The sequence below is a fragment of the Heptranchias perlo genome, chromosome 29, assembly GCF_035084215.1.
Source record: "Heptranchias perlo isolate sHepPer1 chromosome 29, sHepPer1.hap1, whole genome shotgun sequence".
Classification (NCBI taxonomy): domain Eukaryota; kingdom Metazoa; phylum Chordata; class Chondrichthyes; order Hexanchiformes; family Hexanchidae; genus Heptranchias; species Heptranchias perlo.
In genome coordinates, this window is record NC_090353.1 from 5,126,998 (window position 1) to 5,149,294 (window position 22,297).

A 22,297-nucleotide genomic window follows, 5' to 3' on the forward strand; every position below is an offset into this window, starting at 1 on the left:
ATTCATGGAAAGAAACAGGATTTTATTGCCCCGTTGAAAGGCAGTGAGAAAATTAGGATTTCGTGATTCAATCATTTTTTTTACAAAAGGAATGAAAGTTGTGTGACTGTAACACAGAATGAGAAGAGAGCCATGGGACATCCTGAGTTGATGGAAAAGAGTCAAATGGTGACAAGTCAACAGCATCACAGGTGAAGAGGAAACTGGATAGTAAAGAAAATAAATTTGGCAGAAAACCATTTAATGGTGACTAGCTCAGAAGTGTACAATGTCCGACCTAGTCTTGGGTTTTGCAGGGGATATCGTTATGTTGTGGTACCGAGTTCTGCTTTTTAGTTTGTTGTATGATATCTGGGGTATATCGGATTGTGTTTTCAACAAGAAAGCTTCACTGGTGGCATTACATTCATTTAAAATCCCTTCCAGTTGCATGCTTAGTGTTTCTAATTACATGTTGTTGGCCCATGTTTGAGTATTGTCCATCACTTTTACACCATTGCTGAATCTGCAGCCTGGCCTCATCTTAACTACTTCAGATTCCCTTAAACTAGATAGCGGGATTGCTTACACAAGTGTTCTCAAGCATATCTTGATAAACTTTGAAACTCTACAGTTAAGATTACTGTCTTTTAGAAAGAAACAACTTTGTATTTGGCATTTTATCATGCTCTCCTGATGTCTCAAAGTGTTCACAAACAAGAAATTATTTTTTGAAGTGTAGTCACTGATATGTGGACAAATGTGGCAGCCAATTGTGCATAGCAAGGTTCCACAAACAGCAAATTTGATAAATGACCGGTTAATCTCTTTTTCTGGTGGTGTTGGTTGAGGGAGAAATACTGGCTAGGAAATACTGGCTTGAGAAAGATTCTGTGACTCCTGCTTGCTACTGTTGTGTGCGGGATCAGCAGGCCCTGAAAGTGTAGCAAAATATACACAATTGGGGTGCATAGGATGAAGAAGAACTTTTGCAGTAACGAAGAGCCCACTAGCAGTGGCGTGAACTGTCCCACTTTTCCTTGTTGAGTATATTTATAATTTGCCGCTGCGTGTATCTCCACGTAATTTACCTTGTGACCAGGACAGGAGTGATGCTGTCTCCTCCCAATTCATGTTGTGACATTGCCTCTGCCCAGTACTCCCGGTTGTGAATTGGTTTCTCTGTGGGTGGTATGCTGGGGGTCGGTGGGAATTGCATGGCCTCTGTTTAGAAGTGAGGCTTTTTCAGTAACTTTAAAACTCTTTACAGATGCTCAGTAAATTTGACAGGTTTGTTCCTATTATTTGTCTCATTTATGTTTAAAAGGAGGCTGACACTGGATAGGAAAAGCATAGAAATATTAAATTTCTTAGTGCTATTGCTACACAAAAGTCTTGGGCGGGGGGGAATAATTTGAAAGATTGAAACCTTTGCAGTAACTAGATTTATGCTTAACACTCAGACTCTGCCATACAGTCTACTCCTTCCCCAGAAATGTTTTTCTCAGTTCCTTATGTGATTACAAAAGGCCTTTTTTCCTTATTGTTTAGTGAGTTTGTCGTTCTTGCTAAAGCTGCCATTGCTGTGGGACTGCATCAGGAAGGCTTTTCCCACTGACTCCCCAATAACCAGGACCTTGAACAGGTGGTCCAGGCTTGATTGACTGAAAATGGCCACATTGTCTGTACTCAGCATCCAAACGCCTTATAAACTCCTTCTTTGCCCAGGTGCAAACATTAGTACTGCCACTGATCCAAAAATAGCTAATTCCAAACATCTTAGCTCAGCAATTTCATTTAACATGTATGTAAAACACTGAAAAATGGTTTAACTTTTTTGTTGCTCACAGCTCATGGCTGCTTATAAAATTTCTGCCATGTTATTACGTGACATGGGTTGTCATAATGTACTGTGTGCATTGTCGTTGCATCGGAAAGGGCTGAGAACTACAGCTTCCATCATATGTGTCTCTCTTACACACAAAGAGAATTTTTTTTTAAACAAGAACTATGTCCCAGCCCAGAGTCCATAGACAGAGTCATGGGGGCAGCACTTCTTGGCAGTGCTTTTAATATAAAATGGTTTACTTTATGGATAAATTATATAATGTAAATTTAGCTTCACACTTCTGAAGAAACAGCATGACTACTCAAAGGACTTGCAGAAAATTGGAGTGGTGGTAGCTTTGGAAGCAAATGAGCGAATTTGGTGATTGGTACTTTTTCCTACCTGCAGTAGAAATACTGGCTTTTGATTGGTTTGCATTTAGTCCGTGTAAATTTGAACTAATCACAATTTCTTTTGTAATATTGAGATGTGATATGCACTAGATGCAAGACTTTTAATTATGTAGAAAATTCAACTATAAGGAAATACTTAACTGCCAATAACCTACAATTCCTGTAACAGAGCAATTTTTGTGACAAACGAACATAAGAAATAGGAACAGGAGTAGGTCACACGGCTCTTCGAGCCTGCTCCGCCATTCAATCAGATCTTGGCTGATCTTCAACCTCAACTCCACCTTCCTGTCCCATATCCCATGATTCCCCTAGAGTCCAAAAATCTGTCTATCTCAGCCTTGAGTATACTCAATGACTCAGCATCCACAGCCCTCTGGATAGAGAATTCCAGAGATTCACAACCCTCTGAGTGAAGAAATTCCTCCTCATCTCAGTCTTAAATGGCCAACCCCTTATCCTGTGACTATGCCCTCTAGTTCTAGACTCTCCAGCCAGGGGAAACAACCTCTCAACATCTATCCTATCAAGCCCCCTCAGAATCTTATATGTTTCAGTGAGATCATCTCTCATTCTTCTAAACTCGAGAGTATAGGCCCATTCTACTCAACCTCTCCTCATAGGACAACCCTCTCATCCCAGGAATTAATCTAATGAACCTCTGTTGCACCGCCTCTAAGACAAGTATGTCCTTCCTTAGATAAGGAGATCAAAACTGGAAGTACTTACTCCAGGTGAGGTCTCACCAAAGCCCTGTACAATTGTAATAAGACTTCCTTACTCTTGTACTCCAACCCCCTTGCAATAAAGACCAACATGCCATTTGCTTTTCTAATTGCCTGCTGTACCTGCATGCTAACTTTTTGTGTTTCTTGTGCACCCAAGTCTCTCTGGACACCAACATTTAATAGTTTCTCACCATTTAACAAATAATTTGTTTTTCTATTCTTCCTACCAAAGTGAATAACCTCACATTCCCCACATTATACTCCATCTACCACCTTCTTGCCCACTCACTTAATCTGTCTACATCCTTTTGCAGACTCTTTGTGTCCTCCTCACAGCTTACTTTGCCATGTGACATGTATACACACACAAACATATATAAAAAATAAAGCTGTACCCTACCACATTCTGTGCAAATACACTGGTATATTCTGTCTTTGACTGCTAATTGATCATTTATATTTTTTTGCCAACTTGGCTCAGAAGGTTCTCTGTTCAAAACCCTCTCCAGTATTTGACCACATAGTCCCGGCTGACACTTCAGTGCAGCACTGACGTCTTTCAGATGAAGCATTAAACCTAAACTGTCTGCCTATTCGGGTAGATGTAACAAATCCCTTTCACCATTTGAACAAGAGTAGGGAATTTTCTGTGCCCAGGCCAATATTCTTTTCTCAACTACCACTAACAAAAATAGATTAACTGGTTATTCATTTCATTCGCTGTTTATGGAACCTTGCTGTGCACAAATTGGTTGCTGTGTTTGCCTACATACCAACAGTGACTACACTTCAAAAGTAATTCATGGACTGTAAAGTGCTTTGGGGCGCCCCAAGGATGTGAAAAGGCACTATATAACTGCAAGTTCTTTTTTAGGTGCTCTCTGCAAACGTAGTAACAAATACTTGCAATCCTGGTGCACGCTGCAGTGCATTTATAACAATGTCTACGGGCGAGGAGGCAACACAAAGCATCAATTCTCTGAATCAGTCTGAACTAAGTGGACAAACCATCACTGTTGAATTGGTGAGTACAAAGAACGTAGTGATGGCTACTGCTTCGTGAATGTACTGAGATTTTTAACTAAAGGTTGGAAAGGTTTCATTATGTCGTTGTGGAGAGTTGCTGTAAGTTGGCATTGAGTTTGGGTTTTTGCAGTTTGACACCTTGAAAGAAGCAAGTAATTTTATTGATGTGTGATCTGAGCAACAAAATATTACTGCTAAATGCAGTGAATACTGTAAGCAGAAACACAAACTTTTCAAACTCTCAAAGAAGTTGTCCTTTGTTTATCTGATTCCTGGAAAAACACCAGCTGATTTACCACCATCCTTTGGAATCAGAATGAAATATTTTAACACTTAAGTAAAATGAAACAAAATTGATTTTTTTTTTAAATCAAAGAAATTTAAAAACATTGCTGGGGGTCTGTATTTTTCATCAAATAACCGTCATAATATTCGTTCTCAAATAATTAAATGTGTTGCGATCTGTGCGTCGAATATATTGAGGGTCAAATAATTTAATGCTTTGCAGGAGGGAGGAGGATGTTATTGTTGTCCAGTAGGATTCATCAATGGTCGCCTTTTGACCTCAATTCAAAATATGATCAAAAATTCCAACTCGGCCCCCTCACAAAGACAACAAGAGACATACACCCTGTTAAAGTAAAGAAATGGTAATGGACTTGAGAGAGATAATTTCTATGTCTTGATGGTTTGAGGAACTAGCAGATGTATTAGTCGTAACTTTCCAAAGATCTCTAGGTTCAGGAATTGTTCAGGATTGGAAAATTGCAAATGTCACTCCATTATTTAAGAAGGGAAGGAGAGTGAAACCAGGTAACTACAGACCTGTCAATTTAACATCAGTTGTGGGAAACTTACTGTAATCTATCATCATAGACAGAGTGACTGAGTATCAGCTGATCAGTGAGTCAACGTGGATTTGTGAAGGGTAGGTCATGTCTGAATTTTTTGAGGAGGCCACTGGCATGGTGGATAGAGGAGTCTCTATGGATATTATCTATATGGACTTCTAGAAGGCATTTGATAAGGTTCCACACTAGAGATTATTAGCAAAATGAAAACGCACAGAATTGGAGATAACCTTGTGACATTGGTTGGGAGGTAGGTGGCAGGGAGTTGTATGTACAAGTTTGGAGATGACACTAAGTTAGGAGGCAGAGAAATTTGTGTGGATGAGAACAGGAAGTTACAAAGGAACAAAGACTTAAGTGAGTGGGCAAAACTATGGCAAATAGAGTTCAGTGTGTGAAAGTGTGACCCCTGCACTGCCTATGATTTGTCATGCTGCTTGCCTGACATTCAGTATTGGATGAACAGAAATTTCCTCCAGCTAAATGTTGGGAAGTCCGAAATCATTGTCTTCGGTCCCTGCCACTAACTCTGTTCCCTTGTCACCAACTCCATTCGTCTCCCTGGCCACTGTCTGAGGCTGAACCAGACTGTTTGCAACCTTGATGCCCTATTTAACCCTGATATGAGTTTCCGACCCCATGCCTGCTCCATCACCAAGACCGCCTACTTCCACCTCCATAACATCGCCCATCTCCGCCCTGCTTCAGCTCATCTGCTGCTGAAAGCCTCATCCATGCCTTTGTGACCTCTAGACTCGACTGTTCCAATGATGTCCTGGCTGGCCTCCCACCTTGCACCCCCCCATAAACTTGAGCTCATCCAAAACTCTGCTGCCCGTATCCTAACTCGCACCAAGTCCCGTTCACCCGTCACCCCTGTGCTCGCTGATCTACGTTGGTTCCGGGTCTGGCAACGCCTCAATTTTAAAATTCTCATCTTTGTTTTCAAATCTCATCCCTTGCTATCTTTGTAATCTCCTCCAGCCCTACAACCCTCCGAGATCTCTGTGCTCCTCCAATTCTTGCCTCTTGCGCAGCCCCGATTTTCATCATTCCACCATTGGTGGCCGTGCCTTCAGCTGCTTAGGCCCTAAGCACAGGAATTCCCTCCCTAAACCTCTCCGCCTTTCTACCTCTCTCTCCTCCTTTGAGCTTTAAGCACAGAGCTGGTGAGAGTTTGGTGAATCTACTAAACGGAGTGACTTGCTAAACAGAGTGACAACGGGAATTTGGTGAGAGTGGGAATTAGATGCAGAGGGGGAAGGAGGTGCTAAGTAATTTAAACCAAGGGGCAACAGTAAATAAATAAATATGTAAATAAATTAGAGTAATTAATTAGATCTAAGGGGATAAAATTAAAATGATCTAAATAGAGGATACCAAATTAAAGGGATCCAAATTGCGCTAAATGAAAATCTGGTATACGTAAATTACGGAGTTAAGGGGATACTAAAATAAAGAAGTTAATAAACAAGAATAGTTACAAATTAATCTGAAATCAAGCTAAATCCATCTACTAAATATAATCTAGACCTCAAGTAATTGTATTATATCTAGAATTAAATTACTACTAATAAATAAATAAAAACTCGAAATGGCAGTGCAGGCTATACGTCGGAACTATGATATGTGGGAGTTTGTGGACATTGAGAGTGTCCCGGATTGCCACATCTGTAGGAAATGTCTCTGCCTTTAGACACTCCAGCTCAGAGTCCTTGAGCTGGAGTGCGAGTTGGAGACACTCTGACACATAAGGGAGGGGGAGGAATGTTTGGATAGTTTTCACCAGAGTACAGTCACACCTCAGGAAAGCACAGGTACAGGAAGAGGAGAGTGTGAGTGTTAGTCAGCAGGATAAGGGGAACCAAGGGGAGGTAGAAAAGGAGGTCCTGCAGTCACTGGTGCTATCTAACAGGTACAATGTACTTGCTATCCGTGAGGATAGGGATGCAGGCTGCAAAGTGGACAGCCAGAATGCTAACCATGGCACCGGAGGAGCAGAATAGAAAAGTTGTAATCAGAGGGGATTCGATAATTAGGGGGATGTATAGCGTCCTCTGCAGTCATGACCGAAAGTCCGGGGTGGGTGTTGTCTACCTGGTGCAAGGGTAAAGGATATCTCGGAACGACTGGAGAGGAACTTGGCAAGGGAGGGGGAAGATCCGGTTGTCGTGGTCTATGTTGGGACCAATGACATAGGGAAGAAAAGGGAGGAGGTCTTGCTAAGAGAATATCACAAGTTAGGAACTAAATTAAAACAGGACCTCATGGGTGGTAATCTCGGGATTACTACCCGAGCGACATGCTAATTAGCATAGGAGTAAACAGATCAGGAAAGTGAATACGTGGCTGAAATACTGGGAAGGAGGGGTTCCATTTCATGGGACACTGGCACCAGTGCTGGGGCAGGAAGGAGCTGTACCACTGGGTTGGTCTTCACCTGAACAGGAATGGGACCAGTGTCCTAGTGGAAAGTATAAATAGGGCTATCAACAGGGCTTTAAACCAGTAAGATGGGGAGGGATCTGATGAAGATAGTATAAGCCTGAAGATAAATGAAATAATAAGTCAGGAAGAATGAGGAGAGGCAATATAAACTAAATGGTACAATTCTAAAGGGGGTGCAGGAACAGAGAGACCTGGGGATATGTATGCACAGATCTTTGAAGATGGCAGGACAGCGGATTAAAAAAGCACATAGGACCCTGGGCTTTATAAATAAAGGCATTGAGTACAAAAGCAAGGAAATTATGTTAAACATTTGTAAAACACTGTTTCGACCACAACTGGTGTATTGTGTCCAATTCTGGGCACCGCACTTTAGGAAGGATGTGAAAGCCTTAGAGAGGGTGCAGAAGAGATTTACTAGAAAAGTTCCAATGATGAGGGACTTCAGTTACGTGGATAGACTGTAGAAGCTGGGGTTGTCCTCCTTAGAGCAGAGAAGGTTGAGAGGAGATTTGATAGAAGTGTTCAAAATCATGAAGGGTTTAGATAAAGTAAATAAAGAGAAACTGTTCCTATTGATAGAAGGTTCGAGAACCAGAGGACATGGATTTAAGGTGATTGGCAAAAGAACCAAAGGCGACATGAGGAAAAACTTTTTTAAGCAGCGAGTAGTTATGATCTGGAATCTGCTGCCTGAAAGGGTGGTGGAAGCAGATCCAATCGTGGCTTTCAAAAAGGAATTGGAAAGATACTTGAAGGGGAAAAATTTGCAGGGCTACAGGGAAAAAGCAGGTGAATGGGACTAACTGGATTGCTCTTACAAAAAGCCGGCATGGGCTCGATAGGCCGAATGGCCGCCTTCTGTGCTGTAAACATTGTATGATCCTAAGATTCTATGAAATAGGAGAGGAGAGTAAAGATTGGACCAAGGTAAGGAGTAAGGGTAACATAAACGGTCAGGGAACAAATACAGTTATAGAACATAAGTACAAAATGACTGAAAAATAAAGTGAGGGGAACAATTATTGAAAACAAATTAAATTGTCTGTATAGCAATGTGCACGGCATCTGAAACGAAACGGTGGAACTGGAGGCAATAATTCGTAGTGAGGAGGCAGATGTAGTAGGGACAACTGAAACATGGCTACATAAACAACAGGATTGGCAATTTAATATTGCAGGATATAACGTATTTAGAAAGGATAGGGAACGAAGAAGAAGGATTTGGTGGGGTAGCTGTACTAATTAGAGACATGGTAATAGGAGAAAGGGTTATAAGTAATATTAAGATAGAAACAGAATCCATATGGATTGAAACAAAGGATAAGAAGGGATTGATCACATTAATAGGGATATTCTACAAACCACCTAATAGTGGAAAGGAAGTGGAGGATGAAATATGTAGCCAAACCTATGAAATGAGTAAAAAGCATCGAATAATAATCATGGACGATTTCAATGACTCCCAAATAAACTGGCAAGAGGTAGGTAAAGGGGTACAGGGAATAGAGTTTTTACAGTGTGGACAGGACTCCTTTCTTACCCAGAATGTGAGAAGCCCAACAAGAGAAAAATCACTACTGGACCTAGTAATGGGAAATGAACCAAAGCACATAAGAGAAGTAAGCGTTGGGGAACATCTAGGCAATAGCAATCATAACCTCATAAGGTTTAAAATAATGATTGAGAAAGATTTAAGTAAGACAAAGACCAAAGTAATAGATTGGAAAAAGGCTATTTTTGAGGGGATGAGAATGGAACCGGGGAAGGTAAACAGGAAAAACATTCTGACAGAGATAGAACAGCAGTGGGAGATTTTTAAAATGGCGACCAATAGAGTGCAGGAGAAATGTATTCCTTTTTTTTAAAAAAAACAAGAACAAACTAGCCAATAATGAAATGATGAATAATGAGATACTGGTAAAATTGAAACTAAAGAAAAAAGCATACTCTAAGTACATAGACAATAAAGGAGGGGATGACAAAAGGGAATATGAAGAGGTTAGGAAAGAATACAATTAGGAAAGTAAAGAAGAACTATGAAATTAAGCTATCAAGGAATATAAAAAGAAATTGTAAAGTATTCTACAGACACATAAATAACAAAAGAAAAATCAGGATAGGGATAGGGCCAGTAAGGGATGCACAAGGTAAACTCACAGGTAATGACAGCAAAATGGCAGAAATATTGAATAGTTACTTTGCCTCAGTATTTACCAGGGAGACTAACATGGTGGGCCTGACATTAGAAGATGAGATTAAAAAAGATATAAAGACATTTAAGATAGAAATGGAGGAGGTAATTGATAAACTAATCAAACTTAGAGAGGATAAAACCCTTGGTCTGGATGGATTGCATATTAAAAGAAGTTTGGGAAGAGATAGCAGAGGCACTATTACATATATATAAAAATTCATTAGAAAAGGGAGTAGTACCAGACGACTGGCAGACAACTAATGTTGTTCCTGAATTTAAAAAGGGAAATACAGCAAGTCCAGGTAACTATAGATGAATTAGCTTAACATTGGTGGTAGGAAAGATAATGGACTCTTTACTCAAAGATGTAATAGAAAAACATCTAGAAAATGAAAATATAATAAAAATAATAATCAGCACAGATTTCAGAAGGGAAAGTCATGCATGACCAGCCTTACTGAATTTTTTGAAGAAGTAACAGAAAGAGTAAACGGGGATGGACACCAGAATGAAGCAATGGAAAGGAGAAACAAGGGGCACAAAGGATCGGGGGAGAAAGATAGCACTAGAGCAAGTAATAGTACACTATTAGGTGGGATCAGACTAAGAAAGAGTACAAGAAAGTCTAAGACTGGTTTGCAGTGCATGTGTGTAAACGCACAAAGCGTGTTTTTAAAAAAAAGGTTGGTGAGCTGCAGGCGCAAATAGCCACATGGGAATACGATGTGACGATAACGGAGACCTGGCTCAAAAAAGGGCAGGATTGGGTACTAAATATTCCTGGATATAAGGTGTTCAGGAAAGATAGGGAAGGAAAGAGAGGAGGGGGCTGGCAGTATTGATTGAGGATATTATTGCAGTGCTGGAGATAGAGAATGTCCTGGAGGGTTCAAGGACAGAATCTATTTGGTTAGAGTTAAGAAACAATAGAGGTGCCATTACACTACTAGGTGTATTCTATAGGCCACCAACTAGTGGGAAGGATATAGAGGAGCAAATTTGCAGGGAAATTACAGAGAGGTGCAAAAGCCACAGAGTAGTGTTAACTGGGGACTTCAACTTTCCTAATATAGACTGGGATAACTATAATAACATAAGGGGCAAAGAGGGGGAGGAATTTTTGAAATGGGTCCAGAGTAACTTTCTTAACCAGTACGTTTCCGGCCCAACGAGGAAGGAAGCATTGCTGGACTTGGTTCTAGGGAATGAGGTGGGCCAAGTGGAGCAGGTGTCAGTGGGGGAGCATGAGAAAGACAAATCAGAATATTTTTTTAACGGTGAGAGACTAGGAGCTGTGCAGGAGTGAAGGGATCTAGGTGTCCATGTACACAAATCACTAAAAGGTAGTGCACAGGTACAAGAAGTAATCATAAATGCTAATGGATTATTGGCCTTTATCCCAGGGGGTTGGAATTCAAAAGTGTGGAAGTGATACTTTAGTTGTACAAAGGATTAGTCAGACCCATAGAATCTTACAGCACAGTAGGAGGCCATTCGGCCTGTCGTGCCCGTGCCGGCTCTTTGAAAGAGGAGTCCAATTTAGTATCAAACCCCAGTTTTTTCCCCATAACCATGCAAATTACTCCTCTTCAAGTACATGTCCAGTTGCTTTTTGAAAGTTCCTATGGAATCTGCTTCCACCACCCTTTCAGGTAGTGCATTCTAGATCTTAACAATCCTCTGTGAAAAAATTCCTCCTCATTTCCTCTCTAGTTCTTTTGCCAATTATTTTATACCTATGACCTCTGGTTACTGACCTGCTTGCCAGGAGAAACAGTTTCTATTTGCTGTATCGAAACCCTTCACTATTTTGAATACCTCCATTAGGTCTCCCCTTAACCTTCTCTGCTCTAAGGAGAACAATCCCAGCTTCTCCAATCTCTCCACATAACTGACATCCCTCATCCCTGGTATCATTCAGGTAATCCTCCTCTGTACCCTTTCCAAGGCCTTGACATCCTTCCTAAAGTGTGGTGCCCAGAGGTACACAATATTCCATCTGAGGCCTAACCAGCCATTTGTAAATGTTTAGCATGACTTCCTTGTTTTGTATTCAGTGCCCCTATTTACAAAGCCAAGTGTCCCATATGCTTTCATAACTGCCTTATCAACTTGCTCTGCCACCTTCAAAGAATTGTGAATGTGCACCCCTGGGTCCCTCAGCTGTTGCAAACTAGTACCATTTAGATTATACTGCCTCTCCATGTTGTTCTTCCCAAAGTGCATCACTTCACACGTATCCACATTAAATTGCATCTGCCCATTTCACCAGTCATAAGAACATAAGAAATAGGAGCAGGAGTAGGCCATACGGCCCCTCGAGCCTCCTCCATCATTCAATCAGATCATGGCTGATCTTCTCCCTCAACTCCACTTTCCCACCCTAGCCCCATATGCCTTGATTCCCTTAGTGTCCAAAAATCTTTCGATCTCAGTCCTGAATATACTCAATGACTCAGCATCCACAGCCCTCTGGGATAGAGAATTCCAAAGATTTACAACCCTCTGAGTGAAGAAACTTTTCCTCATCTTGGTCCTAAGTGGCCGACCCCTTATCTTGACACTGACCCCCAGATCTCCAGCCAGAGGAAACAGCCTCTAGCATCTACCCAGCGAAGCCCTCTAAGAATTTTATACACTTGAGTGAGATCACCTCTCATTCTTCTAAACACCAGAGAATATAGGCCCATTCTACTCAATCTCTCCTCATAGGACAACCCTCTCATTCTAGGAATCAATCTGGTGAACCTTCGTTGCACCATCTCTAAGGCAAGAATATCCTTCCTTAGGTAAGGAGACCAAAACTCTACACAGTACTCCAGGTGTGGTCTCACCACTGCCCTATATAATTGCAGCAAGACCTCCCTACTCTTATACTCCAACCCCCTAGCAATAAAGGCTAACATGGCATTTGCCTTCCTAATTGCTTGCTGTTCCTACATGTTAACTTCCTGTGATTCCTGTACAAGGTCACCCAAATCCCTCTGAATACCAACATTTCTTAGTTTCTTAGTTTCTCACCTTTTAAAAAATATTCTGTTCTTCTTACCAAAGTGGATAATTTCACATTTCCCCACATTATACTCCATCTGCCATCTTCTCACCTGCTCACTTAACCTGTCTCTATCCCTTTGCAGCCTTTTTGCGTCCTCCTCAGAGCTTACCTTCCCACCCAGCTTTGTATCGTCAGCAATGGATACATTACACTCGGTCCCCTCATCTAAGTCATTGATATATATTGTAAACAGCTGAGGCCCAAGCACTGATCCTTGCGGCACCTCACTAGTTACATCCTGCCAACCCGAAAATTACCCGTTTATTCCTACTGTTTGTTTTCTGTCCATTAACCAATCCTCAGTACATGCTAATATATTACCCCCAATCCCTAATCTTGTGTAACAACCTCTTGTGTGGCACCTTATCGAATGTCCTTTGAAAATCCAAATATACGACGTCCACTGGTTCCCCTTTATCTACCCTGCTAGTTACACCCTCAAAAAAACACTTAATAGATTTGTCAAACACGATTTCTCTTTCATAAAATCATGTCGACTCTGCCTAATCATATTATGATTTTCTAAGTGCCCTGTTACTATGTCCTTAATAGATTCGAGCATTTTCCCATCTACTGATGTCAGGCTAACTGGCCTGTAGTTCCCTGCTTTCTCTCTCCTTTCTTGAATAGCAGGGTTACATTTGCTATCTTCCAGTCCAAGGGTACTGTCCTAGAATCTAGGGAATTCTGGAAGATCAAAACCAATGCATCCACTATCTCTGCAGCCACCTCTTTTAAAACCCTAGGATATAGGCCATCAGGTCCAGTGGATTTATTGGCTTCTAGTCCCATTAATTTCTCCAGTACTTTTTCTTTACTAATCTTAATTACTTTAAGTTCCTCACTCTCATTAGACCCTTGGTTCCCCACTATTTCCAGTTTTTACTATTTTTCCTGATGTGACCTTAGTTGCTAATGCCCTATTACCTTTGTTAAACTCTCTGGCCCTTCCAGAGACAGTCGGCTTATTTTTACCCAAATCACTACTCTGTTCTACCGCCTTGACTTTTCTCTTTAGACTTATAAATTTACCCTTACCCGAACCCTCCCCCCACTCTTATTAATTTAAAGCCCCAGTTATTCGATTTGCCAGGGCTCTGGTCCTAGCCCAGTTAAGTGGAGCTCCCTCTTTTCCCAGTACTGGTGCCAGTGCCCCACAAATCGAAACCCCTGTCTTCCCACACCACTCTTTCATCCACACATTTAACTATCTGAGCTGTTTGTTCCTCTGCCAATTTGCACGTGGCTTGGGTAGTAATCCAGAGATTATTACCTTTGAGGTTCTGGTTTTTAATTTAGATCCTAGCTCCTCAAACTCCCTCAGCAGAACCTCATTCCTAGTTCTACCTATGTCGTTGGTTCCTACGTGGACCACAACAACTGGATCCTTCCCCCTCCTTCTCCAAGTTCTTCTCCAGCTGCAAGGAGATGTCCTTAACCCTGGCACCGGGCAGGCAACACAGCCTTCAGGACTCCCGGTCGCGGCTGCAGAGAACAGTATCTATCCCCTTGACTATACTATCCCCTAACACTACCGCATTCCTTTGCGCTCCCCCAACTTGAATGGCCTCCTGTACCACGGTGCTGTGGTCAGTTTGCCCATCCACCCTGTAGTCTTTGTTCTCATCCACACAGGTAGCATGTACCTCATACCTGTTGGACAAGGGCAAAGTCTGAGGCTCCTCCACTACTGCATCTGGGGTCCCCTTACCTGCCTGACTTGCAGTCACATCCTCCTGTCCCTGATCATTAACCAAACCTAAACCACTACCTAACCTAAGGGGTGTGACTGCCTCCTGGGTCAAGATGTCCAGGTAACTCTCCCTCTCCCTGATGCATCAGAGTTGCACCTCGAACTTCAGCCCAACAACTCTCAGCCGAAGTTCCTCGAGTTGCAGTCACTTGCTGCAGATGTGGTTGCCTGGGATCATGCTGCTCTCCACAAACTCCCACATACTGCAGTTACGGCACACCACCTGCATTGCCATAGGAACATAGGAACAGGAGTAGGCCATTCAGCTCCTCATGCCTGCTCCGCCATTTGATAAGATCATGGCTGATCTGTGATCTGTGCCATCTCTATCTAACCTTGTTTTATTTATTTACTTAATTAAAGTTTTTATGTAATTAATTCACTTGGATTATTTTTATTAAACTAATTAATTTATCTAGTTTAAGTTGTTAATTTAATAAATTATTAGCAAGTTGTATGTTCCTAGTTTAAACCACTTCTAGCTTAGAGAGCAAAAAAAATGTATTAATCACCAACCAGTCACCAACCTGCTGTCCTCTGATGTCACTCTTTCAAATTTCAGCCTGTGATTGAGTTGGTCTCAGCTTTGTGTGCTCTGCTCTCGGTCGCTGGTCCCGCTCCTTCTGCTTTCGGGCCTCCGCTCCCACTTCTTTTATCCCCAATAACTACTAATAACCACTAAAAATGCTAACCAATTAACTAAATACTTACTGACTTACCTCGGTGCTCCTCCTTGTCCTGTGATGTCACTTTTTGTAGATCTATGTCCTCCTGAAGTCTGCTACTATCCTCCTCACTGTCATAGAGAGTCATAGAGTTATACAGCACGGATAGAGGCCCTTCGGCCCATCGTGTCCGCGCCGGCCATCAGCCCTGTCTACTCTAATCCCATATTCCAGCATTTGGTCCGTAGCCTTGTATGCTATGGCATTTCAAGTGCTCATCCAAATGCTTCTTGAATGTTGTGAGGGTTCCTGCCTCCACAACCCTTTCAGACAGTGAGTTCCAGACTCCAACCACCCTCTGGGTGAAAAAATTCTTTCTCAAATCCCCTCTAAACCTCCCGCCTTTTACCTTGAATCTATGTCCCCTTGTTATAGAACCCTCAACGAAGGGAAAAAGCTCCTTAGTATCCATCCTATCTGTGCCCCTCATAATTTTGTACACCTCAATCATGTCCCCCCTCAGCCTCCTCTGCTCCAAGGAAAACAAACCCAATCTTCCCAGTCTCTCTTCATAGCTGAAGCGCTCCAGCCCTGGTAACATCCTGGTGAATCTCCTCTGCACCCTCTCCAAAGCGATCACATCCTTCCTGTAGTGTGGCGACCAGAACTGCACACAGTACTCCAGCTGTGGCCTAACCAGTGTTTTATACAGCTCCATCATAACCTCCTTGCTCTTATATTCTATGCCTCGGCTAATAAAGGCAAGTATCCCATATGCCTTCTTTACCACCTTATCTACCTGTTCCGCCGCCTTCAGGGATCTGTGAACTTGCACACCAAGATCCCTCTGACCCTCTGTCTTGCCTAGGGTCCTCCCATTCATTGTGTATTCCCTTGCCTTGTTAGTCCCTCCAAAGTGCATCACCTCGCACAAGTTTTGTATCATCTGCAAACTTCAAAATTATACTTCCTGTACCCAATCCAGATCATTTATATATAACAAGAAAAGCAATGGTCCTAATACTGATCTCTGGGGGGTGGGGGGGTGCACTGCATACTTCTCTCCAGTTAGAAATACATCCATTCACTGCTACTCTCTGCCTCCTATCCTTTAGCCAATTACCAAGTACCCAAGTTACCAACTTTAATCCCATGTGCTTCTATTTTCCGAATAAGTCATTATGCGTTACTTTATCAAATGCCTTTTGAAAGCCCATATATACAACATCTACTGCACTACCTTCATCAACCCTCTCTGATACTTCATCAAAGAACTCAATCAGGTTAGTCAGACACGCTTTGCCTTTAACAAATCCATGTTGGCTGACCCTTATTAACCCATGCTTCTCCAAGTGAGAATTAATTTTGTGCTTGACAATGGTTTCTAGTAGTTTTCCCACCACTGACGTTAGACTGATCAGCCTGTAGTTACCAGATTTATCCCTCTCCCCTTTTTTAAATAGGGGTGTAACATTTGCCACCCTCCAGTTGTCTGGCACCACTCCCATATCTAAGGATGATTGAAAGATTGTGATCAGAGCTTCTGCTACCTCCATCCTTGCTTCCCTGAGCAACCTACAATGCATTCCATCTGGACTGGGTGGCTTGTTAACATTGAGTGATGCCTACCTATGTAGCACCCCCTTTCTATCTATTTTTATCCTATCCAGTATCTCTACTCCCCCCTTTTCCTCTATTGTGACATCAATTTCATCCTCTTCTTTTGTGAAGACTGGCACAAAGTATTCATTCAGTACCTCAGTCTGCACAAGAAGATTTCCTTCTTTGTCCCTGATCAGCCCCACCATTCCTTTAACTATCCTTTTACTTTTTATGTATTTATAAAAGATTTTTGGGTTGCCTTTTATGTTACCCACTAATCTTTTCTCATATTCTCTCTTTGCCCTTCTTACATCCTTTTTCAATTTCCCCCTGCACACTCAGTTTTGAGCAACGAACCTCAGAAAAAATATATTTGCCTTGGAAGAGGTACAACACAGATTCACCAAAATGATACCAAGGCATAAAGGGTTAAATTATGAGAACAGGTTGCATAAACTTGGTTTGTATTCCATTAAGTTTGGAAGGTTGAGGGGTGATCTAATCGAAGTGTTTAAAATGATAAAAGGGATTTGATAGGATAGATACAGAGAAACTATTTCCTCTGGTGGAGGAATCCAGAACAATCTTAAAATTGGTGCTAGGCAATCAAGAAGTGAAATCAAGAAGCACATTTTCACACAAAGGGCAGTTGAAATCTGGAACTCTCTCCCCCAAAAGGCTGTGGATGCTGGGTCAACTGAAATTTTTAAGACTGAGTTCGATAGATTTTTGTTGGTAATGGTATCAAGGGATGTGGATCAAAGGTGGGTAAATTATATTGAGGTGCAGATCAGCCATGGTCTAATTGAATGACTCGAGGCTACAGGCTCAAGGGCTGAATGGCCTACTCCTGTTCCCATGTCCCCTAATTCCAAGGGGAGATGAGCCTGGCTCCAGATCTCGGAGAGAGGAAAAGGAGATAGTGACAAACGCACGTAAAGGACATACAAAGAGGAAATGTTTGACAGGCAGACCGAGAATGAAGGGACATACAGGAGAGAATTGCATTAAGAGACTCTGTAAAGAATAGTTGGAGCCAAATAAATGGGGTAACTGGAAAGTTTTGGAAGAGACATACAGAGAGAAGAGGAGTGGAAGACAGAGAAATAAAGAATTGGGGAGTAAGAAATGGGCACAGTTCCAGGAAAAGACAGATATTTTTGTCTTTGAGGCACACCACGCAAGATTACCTATTCTTTCAAAATGGCTCCACTTACTACTTTCTTCCAGAAATTTCCACACCAGCATTTTGTCTGCTTTCCATTTCTGGTTTTAGGGCACCATTTGTAAACTTGATGATGAGGCTGAGTTGGTATTTTTGTAAGTTTTTTTGATTTGAGATCATAGCTCTCGTGCAAATGTGCAGGTTGGAAGTCAGCTATTTACCCACAGGGGTGGAATGACAATTGTTGGACAGCAGAACAATCAGATGCTGAGTGGTATTGACAGAGGCTACGCATAGGTCACCTGCCCGCCACCTCAGCTGGTCTCTGGTGTGTTCCATATGTAGTCCACAACATGGAGAAAAGAAGTGTTGGATCTGTGGTTCTGTTAACTCGGTTGTTGGTGATTCTTGACCATGGGGATGCTGAGAATGGTGCATATATCTGCAATCCAATGGCAGCTCCATGGGTGGTCAAATATAATGTGTGTTTGTGTCTTCAGGCTAAAAGTGAACCTGGCCACAAAAGTACAGAGGAGAAGGGGAGAAATGTGAGAGACTCCAAATCAAGTTGCAGTCCAAGAGCTGATAGTGACCGAGGACAATCTGGAGACAAGTAAGCATGTTACATGACTCATTGGTTTTGCTCAGGCAGCATGAAGTGTTGCACATGTTTTTATAAAATGCTAATTATTTTTTGTTTTATTCTCTGTGTGCTAATATAGGCCCATTATTCAACCAGGTAAAGTCATAGGGACAGTGTCCCTTTAAAAGCAATTTTGTCATCTTGCTAGTGTAATGTGATCTTATTTCATACTTGAGCTAGACAAGAGCACCATATCCTGAACAGGCCTCAGTTCCTTTTCCCATTGTTAACAGCAATGTTACGCTGGCACTGTGTAAATGGGAAGAGTTCTCAGACATCGTCTCTGCATCATGACTGGTTGCCAGTTACAGTTGTGTTTGTAGTTTGGTGTTGGCTTGATTTGGCCATAGAACCTCCACACGAGTCATTTTTATTGAACTTTCACTCTTAAAAAGTGTTTGTACAAAAAAAAACCTACAGTTTACACACTGGGATCCAAGATCTGTACATTCCATCAGCATTATCCAGAAACTGGTGATGGCCAACAGTATCTTTCTACCAGACAGTCAGCACTTAGCATCCTTTGGTAGATGGCAGTCATCCTTGGGATTTATTGGTTTTGAGCCTTTTTAACATCTGTCTGGGGCATCTATGCAGATAACATCAGAGGGATTAAGTTTAGTTGCAGAACCTCCTATAATTGGTGGAATGCTGTTGTGCTTTCTACAGTGAGTACTTATAGGAAGTAATCGCTTAGTATGGGAACTATTTTTTGTTCAAACTCAGTTTCACCCTTAAGTGATCTTGATTCTTTAATGCTCTTGCTGTTCTAATACCGAAGAATTTCTTACTGTTGCACTTAGTTCTACAAGTATAGTCATTCCAATTTCCTCTTTGCCCCTCTGGCTTCATTTTTCACATTTGCCCAGAATTTGCTCTGAAAATAACGGAGATCCTAACAGGGCTCACCGATATTTCAGGGCAAATGGAAGAACAACTTCCAGCGAGCGCACATGTGCAGTCAAACGCGGAAATCCGGAAGTTGCTCTACCAGACGCCCTGCTCCTCCGAAAGCTGTGTGGGAAGGAGACCTCGCCGGCTGACTCGCTGGTCAATTGGCTGCAATGGCCGAAGTTGCTCTCTTGCCTAGCTGGAAACTAATTATTTTCACCTAAAAAGGTGTGTCCAGTTCTTTTAGTCTAATCAAAATTTTTAACGTTGTGGTAAGTCTTAATGACTGCCAAACAACCTCACTGGCACTGAAAATTTACTTTTACAAGTGTGGAGTTTCCTTCAAAATTTAATTGTACAAAAATGTTTTACTTTTTCTTTCTATCCCATTTATCTCTGTCTTTTAATTCAATTCTTATCCTCTTTATTTCACTTTCTGTAACTGATTTTACATTGCATTTACTAATCTAACTAACACTTCCTGGTTCTGTGTCTGCATGGCTTGTTAACAATGCTTCAATCTGATTGGTTAAGGGGATACACAGTTCCTTGCCCCGCTCACAAAGCTCACAGATGCCCAGGAGAGGATGCTGCACTTTTTTCGGCTCCCCATTGCAAGAAGTTGGCGCCCAAAAGCCCGTGGATAGTTTCTGGGTAAGTTTAAATCTAATGAGCGTGGGTGACGTTCGTTCATTGCTCAGTGCAAAATCCAGGCCATTATTTTACAAGCTCCTGTATTCCCAGCAGTTTCCCTTATCTTTCTCCTTACAGACTTTGTAGAGTTATGTTTTTCTTATTTAGTTCTATTCATGTTATCTTAATTTCTTTAGGGTCATGTTTCTTTAATCTGTGCCTGGTCTATACTTATCCTGCATTGTAGAATGAATTTAAAGCTCTTTAGCTGAAATTTCCTTAAGTACTTAGAACATAGGTGCAGGAGAAGGCCATTCCTTCCTTCGAGTGTGCTCCACCACTCAGTATGATCCAGGCTGATCCTCTTTCTCAATACCATATTCCTGCTCTCTCCCCATACTACAACCCCATTTGGTTTATTTAAGCTCTTCCTTCACTGCATTGAAGTTGGCCTTTTTCAGTGCATACTTGTGTATTGATGTGTAGTATTATGTTATCTCAGATCATGTTATGGTCCCTGGTGCCATTACTTCCAGGTCGAGATGCAAGTTATTATTTGTAACGTTCCTAACCTAATAGCTTAGACTCTAGACCACCTGGAAATTCCCAGTGTGTTAGGTTGGTTAAAGTCCCCCATTAGTGTGCACCTTTCATGGTACAGACCTTCTTTGTCTCTTCATAGAGTAACCTGTCCTCCTTTCTTTTGACCCAATGGTCAATAGCAAACCACTGGAATTTCCTTTGCTCCCTTTGCATTACATACTTACTAAACCAGCTTATTAGAAAACTTACCCTGTACCAGGGGGTCTACTTTGTTGATGACCCAGGTATCCCTGACACATAGAGCTACTCAGCTCCTTTCCTCTCTAGTTTGTCCATTCTGAACACTTTAAACCCTTGTTTGTTGTATTTGTCCATCATTGGGTTAACCATGTTTCTGAGATCTCCATTACATCACTGTTCCCAATTGCCACAACAGCCTTGAGTTCAGTTATCTTGTTGCAAATGCTTTTAAAGTTCATATGTCTGCTTTTTTTAGGGTACAGCCTATTTCTTACAGCATTTCTTTTCTCATTTTCTTTCTATTAATTTCCTTTTTGGCCTGTATTGTTCATCTTCCCCGTGCTTTACCAGTTTAAATCCTGCCTCAGTGGTTTCTCTTTGATTTGGGTGAAGCCCATTCATTTTGAACAGCTTCCCTTGCCTCAGAACTTGTCACAGTGTTCTAGGAATCTAAACCTGTTACCCAAATCATCTATCCAGCTACCCATTGTAATACCTAATCTATTTCTTCCTGATTGGTGGTCCAACACATGGTATCAGGAGTAAATACTGAGATTACTATCCTCAAGGTCCTGGGAATGCCTCATAGAAGTTCTGGATTGCTTCTTTCTTCATGGTGCCTTAAAACCAGCCTCTCCAGGTTTGCCTCTTGGTCTTTGGCATCTGTTGCCTCTTCTGTGCCATGTTAGACATATCAGGCAGAACCCTGCTCTTTACACTGTTCCTTCCTGGCTGGTACTGGAGCTCAGGTTGGATCACTGGGCAATCGCTGAGCCCAGCACTGGTGGTTGGTCTGAGGTTCGGCCCTTGTACCACATGTGCCTCTATCTCTGACATTGGTGGCTGATGACCTACTCTGGTGGTGCACATCCAACTCAACACTGTTTCAAAACAACACCCTGATTCAGCCTTAACCGCTCCGCAAAGTACTGCTAAAATTCTAAACGAACATTTTAAATAAAAGGAAATGAACCAATTAGACATCAGTAAAGAAGGGAAACTAACCCAGCCTTAAAAAAAAGTACTGAGATTCTTCAGTTTTCTCATCCCATTATATGTCTTGCATCTCGCTGAGTTTAGCCTACAGTTGGTTTATTGGTTTGATTTAGCGAGATTAGTTTGAAGCTTTGGTCGTTAGTCTATTTGCTTCCTGCTCCATAGTGCCTTGATCACTTGGCCACATTCATCGAACCCGTCTTTCTGACATTACTTAATCGTACAGATTTCATTGCACATGATGTCTGATGAGATGTGTTCCACTTTTGTTGACGTTTTTGATCTTATTGCCAGGGCTTTAGAATTCTGCAACAAACCCAATCAAATTCTGTGGCAAGAATTCAGATTCTATACACCACCCTTTCAGGCAGTGCATTCCAGATCATAACAACTTGCTGCGTAAAAAAAAATTCTCCTCATCTCCCCTCTACTTCTTTTGCTAATTACTTTAAACCTGTGTCCCCTGGTTACCGACCCTCCTGTCAGTGGAAACAGTTTATAGGAACAGGAGTAGGCCAAATAGCCCCTCGAGCCTGTTCCACCATTCAGTGAGATCATGGGTGATCTGTGAACTAACTCCACACACCCGTCTTAACCCCATATCCCTAAATACCTTTGGTTAACAAAAATCTATCAATCGC

The 22,297-nt window shown here is 41.8% G+C and overlaps 1 protein-coding gene across 4 annotated transcripts in view; it reads left to right on the forward strand.

Annotated features, from left to right (window-relative positions):
• Positions 1-22,297, forward strand: part of LOC137299338 (SAFB-like transcription modulator) — a 74,968-nt gene that overhangs the window by 16,309 nt on the left and 36,362 nt on the right. For 3 of the 4 annotated variants that reach the window (XM_067968005.1, XM_067968006.1, XM_067968008.1), the window contains exons 8-10: positions 3,823-3,972; positions 18,211-18,323; positions 19,779-19,898. In XM_067968005.1, the coding sequence (XP_067824106.1) occupies positions 3,823-3,972; positions 18,211-18,323; positions 19,779-19,898 (383 nt within the window). The remainder of the gene's footprint in view (positions 1-3,822; positions 3,973-18,210; positions 18,324-19,778; positions 19,899-22,297) is intronic. The other variant, XM_067968007.1, reaches the window with a different exon arrangement.